General features: G+C 39.6%; 1 protein-coding gene across 1 annotated transcript in view; it reads right to left on the reverse strand.

Annotated features, from left to right (window-relative positions):
- dym (dymeclin) overlaps positions 1–16,211 on the reverse strand; it is a 134,598-nt gene that overhangs the window by 117,799 nt on the left and 588 nt on the right. The window contains exon 2 of the mRNA XM_061927506.2: positions 483–675. Coding sequence (XP_061783490.1) covers positions 483–622 — 140 coding nt within the window. The 5' untranslated portion in view covers positions 623–675. The remainder of the gene's footprint in view (positions 1–482; positions 676–16,211) is intronic.

Consider the following 16,211-nt stretch of genomic DNA (forward strand, 5'->3'; position numbering starts at 1 on the left):
TGGCATGTACAGAACAACAAATCTAATGTGATCCAATCCAAGAGCAGCATCAAATATTCTGCCTTTACAAAGTTATTACTGCTCAGTTTGGACTGACATTGTCACAGTGGCATCAATACAATGTCATCATTCATTATTGTGATTGTGTAGTATTTTGCATTGGTGTACAATTGCAGTGCATCATTCAAGAGGAAGTATAATACTCTGACTTTTTAACCGTCATATTAAAAGAGCAAAAGGCTAACTAGTCAGGCAGAGCCAAAACAAATAAACCTGATGAATCATTACTTAGGTAGTGAAAGGTTCAGCAAACATCCTGTCCGAAGCGTTACAGAGGATCCTGGATAGGAATTTTAAAATAACTCTCCTTTAAACGTGCTGGGGGTTTGACTAAAGCAAGGAAAGAGTCAATCATGTACAGTTAATGATAAAAGTTTCAAACATGCAATATTTAAACTTAACAACGTGTGCATGCTTTGTACCTGCTTGTTGGACTAATAACAGTGAAGGAGATGAGCTGATTCCAGAAGGGGTCGTTCTCCGATATGGACTCCGTGCCCACCAAAGCCTTGAGGCTGGGGTTGTCGGGCAGGTCACTGAGCAGGCTGGTGTTGGCTCCCATCTCCAGAGTCAGCCTCACACCTCAATGCTGGTTCACCGGGCATATGCCAACTTCTGCGGGCGTAAAGAGCACACAAAACATGACCAAAGTGCACTTACATGTGTTGAACAAATCCATCGTCTCCCTCACTTGTTTGCGTTGTGCTTGAGAGAAGAGGCGCTCAAACGGTCACCTTTGAATTCACGAGGGGAAACTTGCACATACCTCCACCTATGACACGCCCTGAGCTAAATGAGCCCACCCCTTGTTGATACCCAACACTTCACGTCGGGCCGGGCGATATGGCAAAAAAAAGATCACAATTAATTTTTTCATATCATCCGATTAATATAACTTTATTTTTATTTTATTTTTTTTTATTAAAGTGGATTGTCCCGTACAGGATTATAGCGAGTACCACATCCCTACTGTTTACTACTGCATTATCTTGTAACAGACATTTCCACCATGTTTGATTGAGGTAATATTATATGCTAACAGCTGACAACTGTCATTTAGTTCATATATATATAATTGTGCTTACTAGAGGTGCAACAGTACAGGTAACCCATGCTGCGGTCCGTTCCTGGTTCTAGGGCAACGGTTCTGCTTCTTTTGTGGGGGTAAAGAGAACAACTTTTTGGCCTATCAAAGTTATTTTGTTTTTTTGCTTGTCATCACAAACATTCTGCAGTAAACAAAGTATAATTGGTGTAGTGAACACTATAAGACTTTTATTTCAAGTTAATACTTACTAAACAACACTTTCAAATAGTAAATTATTATTTGTATTCTTTAATTACTTGTATACATCATTGCTTCTCACTAGTGCTTTGGTAAACAAGTTGTGACCCAGATTCTGGAGATTTTAAAACCCAAATTCTATATTTTATATTGAATGAAAATACATTAAAGTGCAGTTTGAATTTGAAGTACCGTAAAATAATGTGTAGGCCGATATTATCGGCCGATAAATGCTTTAAAATGTAAAATCGGAAATTATCGGTATAGGTTTCAACCTCCCGATTTTCCCGGGAGATTCACGAATTTCAGTGGCCCTCCCGAAAATCTCGCGGGGCAACCATTCTCCCGATTTCCACCCGGACAACATTATTGGGGGCGTGCATTAAAGGCACTGCCTTTAGTGTCCTCTCACGTCCGCTTTTCCTCCATACAAACAGCGTGCCGGCCCAATCACATAATATATGCGGCTTTTACACACACATAAGTGAATGCATGCATACTTGATCAACAGCCATACAGGTCTCACTGAGGGTGGCCGTATAAACAACTTTAACACTGTTACAAATATGCGCCACACTGTGAACCCACACCAAACACGAATGACAAACACATTTCGGGAGAACATCCGCACCGTAACACAACATAAACACAACAGAACAAATACCCAGAACCCCTTGCAGCACTAAATCTTCCGGGACTCTACAATATACACCCGCCGCTACCACCAAACCCCGCCTACCTCAACCCCACTGCACAGTACAGTACATATTCCATACAATTGACCACTAAATGGTAACACCCGAATAAGTTTTTCAACTTGTTTAAGTCGGGGTCCACGTTAATCAATTCATGGTAAAGTTACATTGTTTAATGCATCCAGCGGGGCATCACAACAAAATTAGGCATAACAATGTGTTAATTCCACTACTGTATTTATCGGTATAGGTTGAGGTTGATATCAGAATCGGTAATTAAGAGTTGGACAATATCGGATATCGGCAAAAAAGCCATTATCAGACATCTCTAGTATCAACACATAAAACAAGTTTGATGATTATTTAAGGAACAACATTTTTTTTTTTCCACAAACAAAAATAACACAAAATGTCTGTCTGCAGAGTTTTTAGTACATGTTTTAGTAAATGTTTCCGTGCAGGATTATACCACGCATCATTGCTTCCCTGTTTACTACAGCGGTAACTTCTAACAGACACATCCGCCATGTTTGATCACCGTGATCGAACTGAAATTAATCGCGATCAACGATCACGATCATATAATCACCCAGCCCTAACTTCACAAGACAGAGTGTTATATAAAAAATACAATCAAAACAAATAGGCTTTGATGCATATCTTAAAATAAACCCCAGACCCTATCAATCAATCATCTCCAGACGTGGGAGCTGCAAATTTGATCATTCGTTTTTTCTTCAATGAATAGGCTAAGGTAGGATGCTGTTAAATTTTTTTAATTTTGACCATGAACAATAATTAACACAGAACATATTAAACGCATAACAAACAAAAACAACAACAACTGACGAGTCAAATGCGTACGCCATTTGTGTTTAAAAAAAATGTTGGTTACATTTATTTAACTAGGAGTTATTGGGATTCAGAATCCCTTTCGCAAGTGGGTCCTGACTGGCAAGAATATCATCAGCAGCACAAATAAACTCCATGTAAAAACAACTATAAAATACAAAAACAAACATAAACCAGATACAATTACACATGTAAATCACATCAATACATTGTAATCATCATCAGTGTTCAGACAGAGGACATGTGCATTTAATACTCAAATAGGGCTGCAACAACTAATCGATTAAATCGATTAAAATCGATTATATAAATAGTTGGCGATTAATTTAGTCATCGATTCGTTGGAACTATGCTATGCGCATGTGCGGAGGCTTTTTTTTATTTTTTTTTAATAAACCTTTATTTATAAACTGCAACATTTACAAACAGCTGAGAAACAATAATCAAAATAAGTACAAAAACAGTACAAAACAGCGCCAGAGTGGCACTGAGGCTACGTCTCATTAGGTGGAGGTAATAGCCAATGATGTGTCATGTACAGCTTCGTGACGACACTGTCTCCTTTGCTGGAAACATTCGAAAAATGGCGCAGGAAAACAGAACTGATATTTTAGCGGAAAAACATCTTGAGGTTATTGCTTCAATGGAGAAAAGTGTACGACCTAAGTCGTCAAAAGTGTGGGAACACTTTACTTACTAGGGACGGCGTGGCGCAGTGGGAGAGTGGCCGTGCGCAACCCGAGGGTCCCTGGTTCAATCCCCACCTAGTACCAACCTCGTCATGTCCGTTGTGTCCTGAGCAAGACACTTCACCCTTGCTCCTGATGGGTGCTGGTTAGCGCCTTGCATGGCAGCTCCCTCCATCAGTGTGTGAATGTGTGTGTGAATGGGTAAATGTGGAAGTAGTGTCAAAGCGCTTTGAGTACCTTGAAGGTAGAAAAGCGCTATACAAGTACAAACCATTTATCATTTATTTATTTACTTTAAAGACTTCAAAGAAGACCGTTTCCTGCAAAATGGCACGGAAGTACAACATTGCTTCAGGAGCACCTGAAAAGGAAACATGTTGGAGCCATGGATGAAGGAAACTCACGGTACGTAACTTTTTAAGTCCATAGTGGCAACAGGCATTCATGAGTTCAGCTTTTTTGTGAGTAACGTTAACGTTATGCCTTTGTTGCAACGCGGGGCTGATAATGTGACTCCGTTTTGAGAGAGAAAACGCACGGTTACCAATTTCGAAATAAACGTAACGGACTGAAATATCTCAGGTTCGTTTCATAATGGATCAATGTAGCCAGGCCCGATAAAGCTATATAAATATAATTAGATTTGAGTGACGCTTTAGTATAACTAAACGTTATCAAGGTGCTGGAATATTTCATGCTATTATTCAGAGGCAGCTTAAAATGAATCCTTTATTATTCACAACAGAAACGTGCACAATATCTGATTCAGTTCTGATCTGATGAGTTACATTTCTGTGTTATTATTGGTGTATGCTGCACCCCCAATGTCCAGAACATGGTGCCAGTATGCTGGTTTATTTCAATAAAATACTGGAAAGGATAGAAATGTAGTTTGTTTCTTATCCGATTATTAATCGATTAATCGAAGTAATAATCGACAGATTAATCGATTATCAAATTAATCGTTAGTTGCAGCCCTATACTCAAACACTCCTTAATTCGGGTTTTAAACTGCAAATTTGTCAGGTAATCCTATTTAAGATGACTCTGTATCTTACACCAGGATGAAGGTGCAATGCTTTAAAAGCGGTTTTCACCAAAAAGAGTCTTTGTCAGAGGACATACAATCATTATTTTCCTCTAATCGTGGCACATGCATTCTAACACCTACGTGCGACCCATGTGCGATATGCAGTGACATCAACAGTTTTTTTAATGCACTCGGAATTCATCGGAAAGTGTGTACCTAATGTTGTGACCGGTTGAATCTCTATAATGTTTATAAAGTTTATTTTCGACTGTGTCGGGGGAAAAAATTGTGGTGATGACTGAGTCGATTTAAGATATATTTAAAACATTGAACATTTTCAACGGACAGATTATCATACTCTTGCAGAGGGTGGGAAATGGTTTCATTTGCAACCTTAGAACGCCTCCAAAATTAAACATCTTGCAGACAGACTATAACAAAGTGACTGTGGAGCAAAATGTACACCAAAGCATATTCAATACATATTATCTAGACCACAAGCAAGTGTCTTAAATGTAGATTAGAATCATCATAAATCTCCTTTAAGTAAGACAGTGCTTCTCAAATATTTTTTGTTATATTTTGCGGCCCCCCATGCTCAATCGTAACAATAAATCATATAATTTGTCTATAAAATTGCTATAACTATACCTCTGCGTAACATTGTAAGCTTAGTAACAATAAAGAAAACAACACACCGGTCTTTCCTCATCTCCGACCGTGATTACAGTGAAGCCAAGTGATACATATGCTTCATCTAGGGTTGCAACTAACAACTAATTTGATAATCAATTAATCTGTTGATTATTACTTCGATTAATCGATTAATAATCGGATAAAAGAGACCAACTACGTTTCTATCCTTTCCAGTATTTTATTGAAAAAAAACCAGCATACTGGCACCATACTTATTTTGAATATTGTTTCTCAGCTGTTTGTGATGTTGCAGTTTATAAATAAAGGTTTATAAAAAAATTGATAAAAAATTAATAAATAAAAAAGTAGCCTTTGCGCATGCGCATAGCATAAATCCAACGAATCGATGACTAAATTAATCGTCAACTACTTTTATAATCGATTTTAATCGATTTAATCGATTAGTTGTTGCAGCCCTAGCTTCATCATATTCTGGTAAGGCAAAAAAAAGCATGTTCCCCGAAGTCACACGCCCCACTGTTTGAGAAGAACTGAGGCAAGAACACAAGTCATACAAAATGGCCTTATAAAGAAAACCATACCAGTGTTCCAACCTACGATTGTGCAGAGAAGGCCACTCTCAAATAAGCTACAGTAGTGAGGACAAAACCCTGAGTTATCTTAATGCTGCATGACAGAGCATGAGATTGTTTGCATTTTCAGACCATTATTAGAGAGGAGAGATGTGCATGCATGTACAAAATGTCACCATAGTCCAGAACCGATAAAAATGTTGCCTGTTTAAGCCTTTTTCTTGCACTAAAAGAGAAACAACCCTTGTTTCTATAAAAGAAACACAGATTTGTACGACACTTAATACTATGGTGTTTAAAGGACAAGTTTTCCTCCAGATACAATCTCAGATATCTGTACACAGAAACTCATTCAATCACTTTCTGATTTTGTCAACAGTCTGACAGACATCCTGTGTGTGTGTGTGTGTGTGTGTGTGTGTGTGTGTGTGTGTGTGTGTGTGTGTGTGTGTGTGTGTGTGTCTTCCTTGATTTTGAAAAGCACATAACTTTAGTTCTGTCAGAATTGAGTACAAGTCTTCTAGAAGAACTGCACTTTTTTGGAATTTTGCCTATCATTTAAAATCCCTAAATGAGACGACAAAACGTTTTTCTTTTTGTATACATTGTAATTTGTAATATATGGCAAGTACAAGGTGGCTAACAATGAAGCTAATAGGAGTAATCTGTTGCGTCCGTAAAGCCGCCTAAAATATCCAAAAAAATGCCAAAAATACTCCATTTACCGGTACATCTCGTGATCTGAATTTTAACCAAATTTTAGCAATGTTGTTATTATAAATGCTAACGCCGAGGAACTACTTTTAGCGGCGCCGTGATCACAGAGATCACTGTGCAATCTACTAATAAAAGTTTCAATCAATCAATCAATCAAAAAAAGCTAACTAGCTTAAGCAGCTACTGACATACTGAGCCGGTGAGCTGCTGCACCGCCTCTATCTTGGTAAAAGTTAATTATAGATCATGCCTCTCACTTGTATACTAGAATGTTGTTGCCATAAACCGAGAAGTTGGTCAACTTATAACCGTAGATCACGAGAAAGACACGAAAAGAAGCTTGTTTGCGCCCACCTTTTTCTTTTCTTTTTTACCTATGTAAAGATAGTGATTCCTTCTTCATCTAAACAGGAATAATACAGCCGGTAAGTTTTTTTTTGCCTCATTCCTGTGAGAATCCTGTGTGTGACTGAATCATTAAGGAGTGGGACTATGCAGGACTAGCTGCGATGTGCTCAAAAAAAAAAAAAACAGGTAGCAACTGTGAGCAGATAATACTGTATCATCTCATTTTCTTTCAAACTTATCAGGTCGGTAGTGCATTCTTCACTCATGCTTTAAGTGAGGAATGAGGCAAAACCTAACCCGGACCTACTGTAAATATCCCATCAGTCAACATCCCAGTTAGAGCAGACATTGTACAGTAAGAGATTACTTTATTATGTTTAGAGTAAGGATGTCCAATAATATCGGCAGTCCGATATTATCGATAAATGCTTTCAAATGTAATATTATTATCGGTATCAGTTTCAAAATTATCGGTATCGGTTTCAAAAAGTAAAATTGATGACTTTTTAAAACGCCGCTGTGTACACGGACGTAGGAAGAAGTACAGAGCACCAATAAACCTTGAAGGCACTGCCTTTGCGTGCCGACCCAGTCACATAATATCTACGGCTTTTGACACACACACACACAAGTGAATGCAAGCATACTTGGTCAACAGCCATACAGGTCACACTGAGGGTGGCCGTATAAACAACTTTAACACTGTTACAAATATGTGCCACACTGTGAACCCACACCAAACAAGAATGACAAACCCATTTCGGGAGAACATCCGCACCATAACACAACATAAAACACAACAGAACAAATACCCAGAACCCCTTGCAGCACTAACTCTTCCGGGATGCTACAATATACACACCCGCTACGCCCCCCCGCCCACCTCAACCCCGCCCACCTCAACCTCCCAATGCATGTCCCAAATTCCAAGCTGCAGTTTTGAGGCATGTTAAAAAAAATAATGCACTTTGTGACTTCAATAATAAATATGGCAGTGCCATGATGGCACTTTTTTCCATAACTTGAGTTGAAGTTGTTCTCTTATTTTGGAAAACCTTGTTACATTGTTTAATGCATCCAGCGGGGCATCACAACAAAATTAGGCATAATAATGTGTTAATTCCACAACTGTATATATCGGTATAGGTTGATATCGGAATCAGTTATTAAGAGTTGGACAATATCGAAATATCGGATATCGGCAAAAAAGCCATCATCGGACATCTCTAGTTTGGAGTTTTTAATTCTTGTTTAGCACTTAGGAATAATGCTACTTGTTGGATCTGCTAATCACTTAGCTTCTAAAACTTGTGGCTCGTCCTCCTTATATTCAGGTTAAAAAAATAAGGTAAATTTGTTCCAAATCAGCCATTGTCTCTCATGAAAAAAAAAAGAAACTTTTCATCAATTACATTATGACACAAGACATTCATATGAAAAGTAAATACACTGGTAGCCAGTATGGACCACTGGGGGACACTGTTTTGAATAGACCAGTGGTGTCAAAAATACTTATCCGGCCCACGAGATGAGTTATGCACGGACATTGACAAACTGCTGTTCTCAATGTGTCCACTGGATGTCGCAATAGCAATTATTTGTATCCCCTGCCACCAGAGCATGAATGACTTCAGAGGGGGTGGAGCTATGTGCTGTGTCAACACTTGCGTGTTTGGACACTATGTACTTAAGCTTCTTATTAGTGATAGTATACAAAATGTGGATTGTTATGTTCATGTCTTGATTGTCAAAGATGATGTTGGTAATGTAACCTGTGCCATTTCTACCAAAATAAATGTTTTTGACAATCTGTACATTTTTGTGTTGTACTTATGACTGCAAGGGGGACTCATTTTCTGGGCGCACATAAATATTAGGGGTGTGGGAAAAAAATCGATTCGAATTCGAATCGCGATTCTCACGTTCTGCGATTCAGAATCGATTCTAATTTTTTTTTTTTTTTTAATCGATTTTTATTTTTTATTTTTTATTTTTTATATATTTTTAATTAATCAATCCAACAAAACAATACACAGCAATACCATAACAATGCAATCCAATTCCAAAACCAAACCCGACCCAGCAACACTCAGAACTGCAATAAACAGAGCAATTGAGAGGAGACACAAACACGACACAGAACAAACCAAAAGTAGTGAAACAAAAATGAATATTATCAACAACAGTATCAATATTAGTTACAATTTCAACATAGCAGTGATTAAAAATCCCTCATTGACATTATCATTAGACATTTATAAAAAATAAAAAAAAGTGAACAATAGTGTCACAGTGGCTTACACTTGCATCGCATCTCATAAGCTTGACAACACACTGTGTCCAATATTTTCACAAAGATAAAATAACTCATATTTTTGGTTCATATAATAGTTAAAACAAATTCACATTATTGCAATCAGTTGATAAAACATTGTCCTTTACAATTATAAAAGCTTTTTACAAAAATCTACTACTCTGCTTGCATGTCAGCAGACTGGGGTAGATCCTGCTGAAATCCTATGTATTGAATGAATAGAGAATCGTTTTGAATCGAGAAAATATCGTTTTTGAATCGAGTTCAATCGAAAAAAATCGATTTTGAATCGAATCGTGACCCCAAGAATTGATATTGAATCTAATCGTGGGAAACGCAAAGATTCGCAGCCCTAATAAATATGCTGAAATAATATGTAGGCTATACCCTTTTAAGTTGTTTGATTAATGAAATGAGTCTAAATTCACAAGTTTTGTTGCAGATGACAACTTGTCTAGGGTGTACCCCGCCTTCCGCCCGAATTCAGCTGGGATAGGCTCCAGCCACCCCAGCGACCGCAAGAAGGACAAGCGGTAGAAACTGGATGGATGGATGTAGTAGATGATGCTACAAATGTACAGAATAAACCACGTGATGTCAGTCGAGTAAAATGAGGAACTTGCATTAACATTCTGTAGTTTGGATTTTGATATTTATTTAATCTTGTGATAGATTTAAAAAAAATAACAACAATGAAAGCATTTAAAAACTCTGCCTGACTCAATTCCACCTATTTGACTGATCAACATTATCATATCATCTATTCAGAAAGTATGAATAAAGACAAATGAAGATAGAATATTATTAAGCGCAACATGAGTGTAAAAAAAAAACATTGTATGATTTGTACATTTTCAGAATGTGCTTGGTCTTTGCTTTCACAAAAAAAAAAATCTGAAGTTGTCTTTATTTTTAAGTTACTATGCCAAAATGTTACCAGTCCGGCCTACTTGGGAATAGATGTTTCTCCATGTGAGCTAAAATGAGTTTGACACCCCTGGAATAGATAACAAGCTTGAACACACACCATCAACCTAAACCTTTTGTGTACTACCAGGCAAGGCAAGTTGAATTTGTATATAAGGCATTTCAAAGTGCTGTGTACCACTCAAATATTTACCCTACTACTTTGGAAGACATTCCAATACTCTTTCATCTCTGAGACAAGAAAGTGTTCAAACGTGTCAAAAGCTTTTGACAGATCTAAGAACAACGCAGCAGTTTTCTTCTTTGCAGCACTTACAAAATCATAGTGGCAGTGCTGTGTTTGTGACAATAATGTTAAAAAGTTAAAGTTAAAGTACCACTGATAGTCACACACACACACACACACACACACACACACACACACACACACACACACACACACACACACACACACACACACACACACACACACACACACACACACACACACACACACACACACACACACACACACACACACACACACACACACACACACAGAATGGGGTGAAATTACTCTCTGCATTTGACCCATCCCCTTGTTCCATCCCCTGGGAGGTAAGGGGAGCAGTGAGCAGCAGCCGCACTCTGGAATCATTTTTGGTGATTTAACCCCCAATTCCAACCCTTGATGCGGAGTGCCAAGCAGGGAGGTAATGGGTCCCATTTTTATAGTCTTTGGTATGACTCGGTCGGGGTTTGAACTCACGACCTACCGATCTCAGCGCGGACACTTTAACCTTAGCACTGTAGCTCACATAGTGATGCTGGTGTTGCTGACGTGTGCATTCTCTTGTCAACTGTTTAATGCAGTTTTTCTCAAATAGTGAGGCAGGTCTCCCTTGCGATCCCGCCGTCCGCAGTCCGGCAATCCTCCTGTTGCGGCTCTGTCATGCAGCGACATAGCACAGACCTCTACGAGATCTCGTGAATCCAGGTGTAATCATCATGTAATCAGCTTGTGATTGACACAGGCCCCTATACTTCAATATAGCTGCCTGGGATATGCCTGCATATGTTCTCATGCATTTGTGTCAACGAGGTGAAATTACATATGAAAACCTTTGGCAAGTTGACTTCATGTCCATTCGGACATATAAAAAGCGTCAAATTCGATCCGCCTTGAAAAAGGAGTATTTTGTTTAGAAAATAAATCGGATAACCTAGCAGAGGGGTTAGTGCATCTGCCTCACAATACGAAGGTCCTGAGTTCAATCCCGGTCTCGGGATCTTTCTGTGTGGAGTTTGCATGTTCTCCCCGTGACTGCGTGGGTTCCCTCCGGGTACTCCGGCTTCCTCCCACCTCCAAAGACATGCACCTGGGGATAGGTTGATTGGCAACACTAAATTGGCCCTAGTGTGTGAATGTTGTCTGTCTATCTGTGTTGGCCATGTGATGAGGTGGCGACTTGTCCAGGGTGTACCCCGCCTACCGCCCGAATGTAGCTGAGATAGGCTCGACCCCCCGCGAACCCAAAAGGGACAAGAATTAGAAAATGGATGGATGGATGGAACCTATTTTGTGTTTGTTCATGACTTAGAATAGAATAGATCTTTATTGTACATTGTACAACGAAATTGTAAGCAAACTCCATCCACCTTCTACCGCTTTTCCCTTTTGGGGTAGCGGGGGGTGCTAGAGCCTATCTCAGCTGCATTCGGGCGGAAGGCGGAGTACACCCTGGACAAGTCGCCACCTCATCACAGGGCCAACACAGATAGACAGACAACATTCACACTCACATTCACACACTAGGGCCAATTTAGTGTTGCCAATCAACCTATCCCCAGGTGCATGTTTTTGGAGGTGGGAGGAAGCCGGAGTACCCGGAGGGAACCCACGCAGTCACTGGGAGAACATGCAAACTCCACACAGAAAGATCCCGAGCCCGGGATTGAACCCAGGAATACTTTGTATTGTGAGGCACATGCACTAACCCCTGTCACACCGTGCTGCCCGCAAGCAAACTCATTTAGTGCAAATTCATAATAACACATAAAAAACAAAAGAACATGGTACTAAGATAAATAGATAAAAATAAGACATAAAAAAACAAAAAATACCAAGCACACAGCTCACATGCACAGTCTTTCTATTTTATGCCTTGTGTTCAGCGACACTATTTCTCTCGGGTAGAAAGTGTTCTTGAACCTGTTTGTCCGGCATTTTATTGTCCTTGGGCAGGAGTTCAAAAAGTTTATGTCCGGGGTGAGATGGGTCCTTTATGATGTTTTGAAGACTTTTTGAGGCACCTGGCACTGTACAGTTCATCTAGGGAGGGGAGAGAGCAGCCAGTGATCTTCATGGCAGTTTTTATGACCCTCTGAAGAGCATTTCTCTCTGCCACTGTGCAGCTGGCATACTGTCCAGCAGATTTTAGCTAAATTGAACTGATTTGTTGCAGCAACCGGCAAATACAGAAGCACTACGTATGTATTTAACGCTGGAAAGGCGGTGATTTTTTTCCAGGATGCATTGACTTAAATGAAAACGAAAAGACCACCGCCGTGTCGATGCCGTTTCGCTGCCGTTTCGCATTCCAGTGCAACTCAGGGGACAGACAGAAGTGTGGTTACTATAGGGCTTACTAAAAACACTTCATTGTCTAAACTCAACTTGCAGGAATTGGGCAAGACATTTCAAAAACACTTTTGTGGTACCCTAAAACAAACATTTAACAGTTCCACTCCAATCCTGCAAGTAGCGGTAATGGCCAGTGACTGACAACTTATGATATTAGTCGTCTTTCAAGGAAAACAACCATTAGTGGATTACTATGTCAATGATAAACAAATATTCTAGCAATATCGTTGGCTTCATTAGATTTTGCCGTACATCCACTATTTGGATACGTACAACGTATTCTAAACCAACAAGCACTTTGTGTAACTAACAAATATATAATAATAGTATTAATAATAATAATAATAACTAACAAATAAATGTGCTATATTAATAATAAAAAAATTAATGCTTTCCCGGCTTCCCCTATACTCCAATATAGCTGCCTGCATATGATTTTGGACCTTCAGGATAAGCATGTTCTCATCCATTTGTGTCAACGAGGTGAAATTACATCTGAAAACCTTTGACAAGTTTACTTCATGTCCATTCGGATGTATAAAAGTGTTAAATTTTGTTTTGAAAATAAATCGGATAGTCTATTTTGTGTTTGTACATGACTTCCTGTCCGACACAAGCAGATTTTAGCTCAATTGAACTGATTTGTTGCAGCAACCGGCAAATAAAGAAGCACTACGTATATATTTAGCGCCGGAATGGCGGTGACGTTTTTCCGGGACGCATTGACCTCCTGGTACCCCAGCACCTCCAAAACCCTCAAATCTAGACTCCAAACATCCCAGAACAAGCTAGTCAGGTTACTTCTAGACCTCCACCCCAGATCACACCTCACTCCTACCCACTTCTTCAAAGTGGGCTGGCTCAGGGTGGAGGACAGAGTAAAACAACTTGCACTGAGCCTAGTCTATAAAATTCGCTACACCTCCCTGATACCGAAGTACATGTCAAACTACTTCCATAACGCAAATGGCCGCCATAACCACAACACCAGGGGGAGCTTCACAAACCACGTTAAACCCCAAAGGTCTTAACTCCTTCTCCTTCTATGCCACATCAATATGGAATGCACTCCCAACAGGTGTAAAAGAAAGGGCATCTCTATCCTCCTTCAAAACCGCACTAAAAGAACACCTACAGGCAACTACAACCCTAGACTAACACCCTCCCCCCACCACATCCCACCTCCCTGGATTGTAAATAATCAAATGTAAATGATCAAATATATATACCGTATTTTTCGGACTATAAGTCGCAGTTTTTTTTCATAGTTTGGCCGGGCTCCAGTGCGATATACAGGTAAAAGCCAGTAAATTAGAATATTTTGAAAAACTTGATTTATTTCAGTAATTGCATTCAAAAAGGTGTAACTTGTACATTATATTTATTCATTGCACACAGACTGACGCATTCAAATGTTTATTTCATTTAATTTTGATGATTTGAAGTGGCAACAAATGAAAATCCAAAATTCCGTGTGTCACAAAATTAGAATAATACTTAAGGCTAATACAAAAAAGGGATTTTTAGAAATGTTGGCCAACTGAAAAGTATGAAAATGAAAAATATGAGCATGTACAATACTCAATATTTGGTTGGAGCTCCTTTTGCCTCAATTACTGCGTTAATGCGGCGTGGCATGGAGTCGATGAGTTTCTGGCACTGCTCAGGTGTTATGAGAGCCCAGGTTGCTCTGATAGTGGCCTTCAACTCTTCTGCGTTTTTGGGTCTGGCATTCTGCATCTTCCTTTTCACAATACCCCACAGATTTTCTATGGGGCTAAGGTCAGGGGAGTTGGCGGGCCAATTTAGAACAGAAATACCATGGTCCGTAAACCAGGCACGGGTAGATTTTGCGCTGTGTGCAGGCGCCAAGTCCTGTTGGAACTTGAAATCTCCATCTCCATAGAGCAGGTCAGCAGCAGGAAGCATGAAGTGCTCTAAAACTTGCTGGTAGACGGCTGCGTTGACCCTGGATCTCAGGAAACAGAGTGGACCGACACCAGCAGATGACATGGCACCCCAAACAATCACTGATGGTGGAAACTTTACACTAGACTTCAGGCAACGTGGATCCTGTGCCTCTCCTGTCTTCCTCCAGACTCTGGGACCTCGATTTCCAAAGGAAATGCAAAATTTGCATGGTTGGGTGATGGTTTGGGGTGCCATGTCATCTGCTGGTGTCGGTCCACTCTGTTTCCTGAGATCCAGGGTCAACGCAGCCGTCTACCAGCAAGTTTTAGAGCACTTCATGCTTCCTGCTGCTGACCTGCTCTATGGAGATGGAGATTTCAAGTTCCAACAGGACTTGGCGCCTGCACACAGCGCAAAATCTACCCGTGCCTGGTTTACGGACCATGGTATTTCTGTTCTAAATTGGCCCGCCAACTCCCCTGACCTTAGCCCCATAGAAAATCTGTGGGGTATTGTGAAAAGGAAGATGCAGAATGCCAGACCCAAAAACGCAGAAGAGTTGAAGGCCACTATCAGAGCAACCTGGGCTCTCATAACACCTGAGCAGTGCCAGAAACTCATCGACTCCATGCCACGCCGCATTAACGCAGTAATTGAGGCAAAAGGAGCTCCAACCAAGTATTGAGTATTGTACATGCTCATATTTTTCATTTTCATACTTTTCAGTTGGCCAACATTTCTAAAAATCCCTTTTTTGTATTAGCCTTAAGTAATATTCTAATTTTGTGACACACGGAATTTTGGATTTTCATTTGTTGCCACTTCAAATCATCAAAATTAAATGAAATAAACATTTGAATGCATCAGTCTGTGTGCAATGAATAAATATAATGTACAAGTTACACCTTTTGAATGCAATTACTGAAATAAATCAAGTTTTTCAAAATATTCTAATTTACTGGCTTTTACCTGTATATGTTTTTTTCCTTCTTTATTATGCATTTTCGGCAGGTGCAACTTATACACCGGTGCGACTTATACTCCGAAAAATACGGTACTTGTTCTTATGCTTTCTGAGCTCACTATGTTCACTGCTCGCTGTACATATCCTACAAAGTCAGACCTACACTGTTACAATGTCCATTTCTCAGATAATATAATTGTTGATGACTGAAGTGCTGATATCAACCAAACCTAACCCCCCACCCCAACCCCCCGGATTGTAAATAATGTAAATAATTCAATGTATATACTCTGATGATTAACTTATGTGATGACTGTATTATGCTGATAGTATATATTTGTACCATGAATTGGACCCCGACTTAAACAAGTTGAAAAACGTATTCGGGTGTTACCATTTAGTGGTCAATTGTACGGAATATGTACTGTACTGTGCAATCTACTAATAAAAGTCTCAATCAATCAAAACTTGAATGAAAACGGGAAGACCGACGCCGTTCCGCTGCCGTTTCGCATTCCAGTGGAAATCCGGGGACAGACAGAAGTGTGGTTACTATAGGGCTTACTA

This window comes from Nerophis lumbriciformis, linkage group LG32 (genome assembly GCF_033978685.3).
Source record: "Nerophis lumbriciformis linkage group LG32, RoL_Nlum_v2.1, whole genome shotgun sequence".
Classification (NCBI taxonomy): Eukaryota; Metazoa; Chordata; class Actinopteri; order Syngnathiformes; family Syngnathidae; genus Nerophis; species Nerophis lumbriciformis.